The sequence below is a fragment of the Wasmannia auropunctata genome, unplaced genomic scaffold (assembly GCF_000956235.1).
Source record: "Wasmannia auropunctata unplaced genomic scaffold, wasmannia.A_1.0 LD336088.1, whole genome shotgun sequence".
In the NCBI taxonomy this organism is placed as follows: domain Eukaryota; kingdom Metazoa; phylum Arthropoda; class Insecta; order Hymenoptera; family Formicidae; genus Wasmannia; species Wasmannia auropunctata.
In genome coordinates this window covers 2379252-2387749 of record NW_012026802.1, presented here as the reverse complement: position 1 = coordinate 2387749, position 8498 = coordinate 2379252, and the positions used below count along the sequence as shown (strand labels likewise).

The following is an 8498-nucleotide window of genomic DNA, read 5'->3' as shown; positions in this document are numbered from 1 at the left end:
GATACCGCCACGGTTGACCCTGTTTTCAGCCCACGAGCGCATACTCGGCGACCACAGGTTACCGGACGTTATCGCACCGATTTGGTTTCCCTGCCGTCATCGAGGATGCACTCGGCGATTGTCGATTGATGGAACATTAGTCCCTTTGGTTATCTAGCACGAGCCGTTGGGTAGAATAGTGATACAACTATATGTAACAGTGAATCATAAATTTTAAGGAACATAACATCTATCTTTACGTTTTGTATCTTTTAATATATCTATAACCGTATTATAGTTTTCTTTTTATTATCCTCTGACGTGAAATTTTGAGTTAAAAAAATCGAGGAAAGGACGAAAAGCTGAACAAATGCATCATCCTCAATTTGTCATGCCCGATGGCTCATACAGTCGCAAATGACTACTGGTAATTCCCTCAGTAATTATGGGCAGCAAGGGCACTTTCGCGCAATTTTCCAACCAGAGAATCACATTTCACGTACACACATTCTCTCGCTCTTTCTCTCTCTCTCTAACTCTCTCTTTCTCTCTTTTTCGCTCTGGAGCGCATTCGTTCGCGACACGCGTTCACCGCGAGTCGAACGGGCGCCAGATCGCGATTAATCATTATTACTATTACTATTACGATTTGCAATCCGATAATTAGTGAACGGGGAGCGCATGATTGCACATTTAACATATCGTGATCGGAAAGGCTTTTCGCGTTCCGTTCCCCAACCATTAACAGTATTTGTCGCGATATTTTCATCGCGGAATACTTAATCCTGTCGATACGGACCGACTTACAATTAGTCTCTGTATCCGAATATCTTAAACTCGATCGCGAAGTTAAAATTCAAAATAAAAATTCGCGTAAAAGCTCTTCATCTCGAATCGCTGGTATCACGAATTTTAATTCAGGAAAAATCGAAAACTTGATAAACTTGTTAAACTCATTAAAATTAAAATCGGCAATTGGAATTTTTAAAGAGAGTCATCTAAAAAATTATCTCCCAAATCACAAAACTAAATAGTTAGTAAACGCAATGTCGCGCGCATCTCTTACGAGAATAGAAAAATAAAAAAAAAACTTAAGTCTCGTTCTCCAAAGGAGATCCATCGTGGACAGATAGAAAATCGGTGATATATAATCATCGTATTAGACACATGTTCTACGAATTAAGCTGCCTTTGCATGTTGCAGATTACGCGAGTAGCCCGGTCAAGTTAGACCAAAAAATAAGAGTGAAGTTACATAAATTCGCTGTCAGCTGAAAATCGGTAAAATTGTTCAAAACACAATAAAAAACAATTTCTCAAAGTTCCCCATCGTTCCGGTTTAAGGAAAAAAATTGACTCGAGGTCAAAGGTCAAAAAAATGGGTTTTTCGCGATTTTCTTCAAAACGGTAAGTTTTATCGCAAAATTACCTCAGACATAAATTGTAGATCATAAAATTATCTATAAAAAAGGTATCAATAACTTTTTTCCTAAAAGCCACCGTTACTGAGATATAACGATGCAAAAAGTTGCAAACGTCATAATATGCACACGTTTCCATGCCACCTCTGAGGTAGTGTACTTAGCGCGTTTTTTTTAACGTGGTTTCCCCAGTAAGCCTATTCCACGGGTCTTTATCACTTTACCTTTAGTGTTCATTTTTTCCATTGTTATAAAATGTGGGTTAGTCCACTGTTACAGCAAACAGTTCTATTAATACATTTTTTTCTCGAAGTAAACTTTTTTAATTCTAAAAATCAAGTATTTTTAAAATTTTGAAGTACTGGAATAGAAAACTCAAAGAATTTTATTTGTATATGTAGAAATATTTATACTCAAGAGATTTAGCTTATATTATCTAACGGTGATAAAAATTGAAATTGAGATATATTATACATTCGATTTTTTTGCATTAGTAAGATCAATAAGACGATTTTGTATATGTATGAGTAAACAGAGTAGTATATTAGATAACACTTTTTCATAAAAAAAACGCGCTAAGTACACTACCTCAGAGGTGGCGTGGAAACGTGTGCATATTATGACGCTTGCAACTTTTTGCATCGTTATATCTCAGTAACGGTGGCTTTTAGGAAAAAAGTTATTGATACCTTTTTTATAGATAATTTTATGATCTACAATTTATGTCTGAGATAATTTTGCGATAAAACTTACCGTTTTGAAGAAAATCGCGAAAAACCCATTTTTTTGACCTTTGACCTCGAGTCAATTTTTTTCCTTAAACCGGAACGATGGGGAACTTTGAGAAATTGTTTTTTATTGTGTTTTGAACAATTTTACCGATTTTCAGCTGACAGCGAATTTATGTAACTTCAAATGTCTAGATTGACCGGACTAGAGGGTGCAACAGCAAAAAGCCTGGCCGGAACTTGTACGTTTTTTTTTTATCCTTGCGAGCGAACTAGCGGCTGCGACTACATGTTTCGGTTCGGACTCCCTCGTATTCGCTCGTATTCGCTGTAGACTTGAATTTTCGTTTGTGTGCCGCTTGTGTACAATCGAACTCGTGCGATTGATTCAGTTTGAAGAGGAACGATCCGACGAGATATATTCGGGCTCTGCGTCGGAATTTATCGCTTGCCAGAGTGACAATGTGAGTTTCATCAACGTCTGCGGGTAATTCTATCGCATACGCAAAGCACGAGCGTCCCTTGTATAACAAAAAAAAAAACGTACTGCAAATTGTGGCCACAGCTTTCACGAAGAAGAAAGGTGAAACGATCTCTCGAAGAATATAGAATAGAACAGCGGGATGAAATAAACTATCGAATTAAAAAAACGGTAACACTTAACGATAAAACAAACAGACAGCGGCGAAATAATAGAACAACCCACCAACGAAACACACTCTAAGTCCGGGGATAGAAATAAAAACACAATTGTAAACGTTCCGTTACCTGATCATTTTATTGTTCTTAACAGACGTCGATGAAATTCGCACAGGACTAATTTGCGTTTCTCTTACTTAGATTCAGTCTTCACAGACCACTGCGTTTGCCGTATTAATTCGTGACTACATTAATACAAAATATATTTTATTATAATTTATGTAGGTAATTAATAATAATAATATTTATAGCTTCTTTTACGCTGGTGGCCACGAAGAAAACCCGGCGTCTGTCTCGTTTTCCGTTCGATTCTTTTTTCGGATTACAAGGTAGAAAGAGAGGAGGAAAAGTGGGACACCGCGGTGTCGACCTGAAGAATCAAGATTGATTAACCGCTATCAAAGTTGATTTTCGAAAAGCCGACGGGCCGCGGATAGACGGGACGATAGGGACAGGAAAACTCGGGCGGTGGACGCGGGATTTTGGCCTAAATAGACATATTTACACGAAAGGCCGAAAGGATAATTTCTTTTTTTTTTCTTTGTTTCGCGCAATAAGCGTATTCCGAGAGGTAATTTCGTTGATTTCGACTTTAATTTCGTGAGAAGTGGAGAACTTCATGCAAACGGATCGGGGATGAACGCCGCGTTTGTGGACCACCCTTCCTACAGAAGATTGTTTTTTTCATACCCATTCACGAAGAATTTGTTATCCTAATATTTAGTTCTATAAAGCGCTACTATTCTAAAATTTAATGCAATTTGTGTGTCCGTGTGCTTTTGTGTGTACGTATACGTGTATGTATGTCTCCTCGTGTCGTCTGTTTGTATAATCTGTGTGTAAGATCTGCACTTCTTTCGAATTAAAAAAATTACCACTTCAAGACATGACGCGTAGGCGCTACGTTCGACGTTAAATAAATATATATAATCAATGAAAAAATATATCATTAAAAAGTAGGTACAAATAGGGGGCAGGGGATTTGGTATTGTTCTTCCGACGAATCATAATACATTGCGTAAATGAATTTTCTCTCGCGTCCCATACCCTGCACAACGCCACCAGCTCTCCCGCCAATCTTCGCCTTCACATTAATGTGACTTTCGCATTATTACTCGAAAAACATTACGTTAAAAACTTCCATATTATAAATCTAGAATGCACGACAACGTTCGCACCCGGTGATGCTGCACCCACGAACTTCGCACTGCCGATTCTCTCTAATCGACAGTATATAATATATATCCCGAATATAAAATTAAATTGTATAATTTAGAACATGCATATACATATTATGTATATATATCTGTTTTGTATTTAAATATACCTCTTTCTTTTTTTTTGTTTTTACCACATGACCAACTTCGTCCTCGCAAACTTCTTCCTTGTTTCGCCTCCTCGTACACATGTACACACATTTCTTCTTCTGAAAAAAACCTTTCTCTCACTCATTCTCTTTCGTTCTCTTATTTCAATGTTACGCGTTCCTATAGCACAGTTTTATAATAATTATAATTGAACCACATCTCTCCGAATTTGTATTAACCAACAAATGCCTCACGTAACTGAAACATCTGTAAAATATGAGATCATGTCTGCCAAGGGACACGCTTTCACATTTTTCGGCGCGCGTTACAATACCACGAGAATTCCGCGAGCGTGTTCCTCGGCCCTCGACGTAGGCGCGCGTCGAGGATCCTTACACTAATTGTATCGTATTTCTTAGATTCATTAACGTAATGCGGGCTCTTCGTCCCGCAGCGAAAATTCGCGTTTCCGAGCCGCGATAAAAATTTTGCGAAAAAATAAGATGCGAGACACTCTCCGACACTTTTTACGAGAAGCCCATGTTCCCATTCCCGTTGCCCCTGTCCCGTCGACAATGCTGTCTCACTTAATTTTGAACATCTTGGACTCGGGATACAATCGTGAATCTCGATATTATCGTTTCCAAGTGATTCTGTCTGACATAATCTTACAGCTAATGAACGGAACACGCGGACGCTTCATGCACTCTCTCTCTCTCTCTCTCTCTCTCTCTCTCTCTCTCTCTCTCTCTCTCTCTCTCTCTCTCTCTCTCTCTCTCGCTCTCTCTCAATTTGGTCGATTCTCTCTCGTCATTTGAACTCGTCGTTGTCGTCGTCGTCAGGCGACAAAGTCGTGTGGTAGCTAATCGAGCGATCGACTCTGTCGCGCATTCTCTTTGGAGAAACGACTAAACAGAAGAGACGTACGGTACGCGCGACGCGCGCCAAAAAGGAAAACGAGAAGGATAAGGAGGGGAAGGGGGGGGGAACCGCGCGACAATTTCTTTCTTTCTCTTTCATATATACACATTTGTACAGTCATACACATATCCAAACAGAAAAGCCAAATTTTGTGTTTGTATTCGTCTTGTATTGCTGGCTCACTACGATACAGTTGTACAACTATATCGCAACACGCTTCTATACTACCCACTCGCTACATATCTCTCTCTTTCGCACCTCTGTCTCTCTCGCAGGCGTACGGACATGATACAACACGCATCACCACGCATACACGAGCGCGCACGATTGCGCTTTTTCCTTTCTTCTCACGGAATAACTTCGCGAACGGCGATGTCGCCGCGCGCGGTTAGTAATCTAGTCGTACGCGCCATGCTTGCACGAACGTGAACATGTAGAAAATGGAAAGAAAAGAAGAGAAAAGAAAAAGAAGAAACAAATACGCGATGCCTCTTTGATCGTCTAGACGCGTTTGTTTGATCGTTGAGACTCTTATTGTTAGGTGAGAGGGAAATAAAGGAAGAGGGGGAGGAGAGGGAGTATTCGGGAAAAGGTCTAGACGATAAGGTGGATCTTTACGCGACGGCTAACACAGTACGATTAAAAAACATCGAAGAGGTTTCATTTCCGCGTGAGGATCGCTGTCGGCGGACGTCGGCGCCGCGCTACTCTTATTCGCGTGTACTGGAACAACAGAACAAACGTGAAAAATAGAAACGTAGAATAATTTCTTAAATACGACAGCGATCCTGCGGCCTCTTCCTGCGGTAATCGTAATTTTCCTCGTTATTGCGTGTCTCGCGCCCAAAAATTGGTCGTTCTGTTGCACAGGTCAGCCGACCCAGTGACGTCACACACACATACATACATACATACATACACATACACACACACACACATGCTGCGTTATTAGAACGAGTCGCGATCCGAGGATAACTTAACGATGGGATGATGCTCAAGCCGTGCCGCTTCTTCTCTTTCGCTTCTGCCTCTGTATTTCTTTCCTTCCGTCTTCCTTCTCTTTCTCACTAACAAAACAGCCGTACGTCCTCGCGTCCGCTTGAACATCATCCTGCTGCTTTTCCCGCTACTGATCGCGCTACAAATCCCATTTGTTGTAACTGCAGAAACACAGGTTCCAGCAACCCGATCGTGTCGCGCGAACGTCGCCGCGATTCCCGTTGCCGCCGCCGTTGTTCCCTAGACGATTGTTGTTGCTGTTGCTACGGTGCACCATCACGAGGTTGTCGGTGATGGTGGTAGGGTCGAGGGGCCCGTTGGTGATGGCGCAAACGGTAAGCAGGCGATCGCCGTCGACAACACCAGCGGGTCGCCGACTGTCCTATACTCAAATGCTGCTCGGATTACCGCTCGGCTCGGCGATCTTGTCGACGCTGTTTATCCGCTGGCTGGTGCTCTCGGGCGGCGACGGCGACGCCCCGCCGTCCTCCGGCTTGTGCAGCGGCGGTTTCACCCCGTTCTGCACGTAGTGAGTCAGCCGGGTGGGCAGCGAGCCCGCGTTCAACTGATAGAACTCGACCAGTTGCAGCAGATCGTAGAACTTGGTCGTTCCCTTGTCGAGGGTATACAGCCAGCAGTTGCGACGCTCATCAAAGATCTGAAAAGAATAATTCGAATGTGAAGCTGATATTATATAGGTATAGATGTAATTAAAGATATATATATATATATATTTTACAATAATTTTTTGAAGTATACATGCGGTCTGTCATAAAATGCTTGAAAAAATCATGAAGTTATCCTTGGATCAAATAGAATAATTTACAGTACAAAGAACGCATACTTTTTTAAACGTTAACAATGAAGTATGGCTGGGAGGATAAAATTAGCTAAAAAAAACTCTATTATCAATCTCTATAAAAAGCTTAATTATTAATAATTGATTTATTGCGTTAGATAACACACATATTGAAATAAAAACAAAATTTTTCATACCGGTTTATCCAATGGAATTAAATCAGACGGTGTAAAAGATTAAAATCTTTCTTTTTTTATTACGGACTTGTGTTAGCAATTTGTTCGCGATGGCTTTAGCTTTAAAGTAAACGACCGAAGAAACTTTTTCGCGTTTAATCGCCGCGAAGTTAACTCGACCACAAAAAAGATCCTCGACTTGTCGCTAATTATCGATCAGACGCGGATACTTACGGGCTGGATTTGCGCGTGAAAGACCTTGTCGTTGTACTTATAGGTCAACACGAAGGCCCCAGGATTGCTCTTGCTCTCTCTGACCAGAAACACGCTGAAAGTACAATAGAACAGAATATTTGAGAAGTCTGAAAGACGCGACGATGTAGTATGTAGTTATTATCGCGTTCAAACTTGAGTCAACTTTCGATCTGTTTGTCATTAAACTTACTTTCTAATCAGATTTAAGTTAATCAGAAACTTGCGCATAACAATTCGACGTGATTTATACAGAATCGGTACTATTTATACAAGCGATGATCGTATATTCGTAAAAAGTTTGCATTGCTTAGCAGACACGTACTATCTCTCACCGTAACTTTCAAGTTTTCTAGGAACGTTTAAGTGATACGTATACCAGGGACCGAGTAAGAGAAAGGGTTAAGAGCTGCTGGGACAGACGATATCTGAATACAGGACTAGTCGGGAGATTCAGAAGAGATAGGCTGCGCTTTTTGCAGCGTGCAGAGACCCAGCATGCTGCACCGGGTGCTAGATGTTTGATACCGGGGAAGACGGCGAAGCTACGGCTCGTCCAGGCGTATCACAGTATAAATTAGTATGGTCGTAAAAGGCAGCGGGACGAGTGGAGTGGTTTGGAAAAAAAAATGGCAGAGGCGAGGGGCGAAGATGGAGGTCAGGGGGATGCAACGACGAGGACAAGACCGACCGGTCGGTCACGAGGTAGCACAGATCGGCTGCAGCCGAGTGAGAAGGAGGAGAGGGACTCGCGTCGTAAAACGATCGCAACGCGGCCACGCGATCGTAAAACTCCAAGTGGAAGAAGCGGTTCTCGCTTCCTTCCTGGCACTCTTGCATTGAGAAATCCCGTTGTCTCTTGTCACCGAAGAGAGGGACTTGCGGTCCCTTTCGCGATAAAGTATCATCAAGCAGATGCTCATTGCTCTTCGATAAATATTTGATCTACACGGTCGTTAACGAATATTATGCAGCACAATGGCGATACGTTCACAGGAAATTCATTGTCACGCACGTGATTTTGCACGAAGCGAATTCGTTATTTCATAAATCGGAAGAAAGGCTCTTTATTGCTTACAAGTTATTTTCGTATAATTAATTCGTAACGATCTTGAAGTACCGGCAAATAAAATTTGAAAAATATCCGTATGCCTACTTTACTGTAAGAAACTTTCTTTTTCAGAATTGCCTCTCTCGGCAGAATCTTAAATCTCATCC

At 41.4% G+C, this 8498-nt stretch overlaps 1 protein-coding gene across 11 annotated transcripts in view; it reads right to left on the bottom strand.

Moving 5' to 3' along the window:
• Window positions 1–2882: 2882 nt before the first annotated feature.
• The window catches only part of LOC105448265 (growth factor receptor-bound protein 14-like), a 253642-nt gene continuing 248026 nt past the window's right edge, over window positions 2883–8498 (bottom strand). For all 11 annotated transcript variants that reach the window (XM_011686759.1, XM_011686758.1, XM_011686760.1 and 8 more), the window contains 2 exons: window positions 7263–7356; window positions 2883–6711 (listed from right to left, as the gene is read on the bottom strand). In XM_011686759.1, the coding sequence (XP_011685061.1) occupies window positions 6442–6711; window positions 7263–7356 (364 nt within the window). In that variant the 3' untranslated portion in view covers window positions 2883–6441. The remainder of the gene's footprint in view (window positions 6712–7262; window positions 7357–8498) is intronic.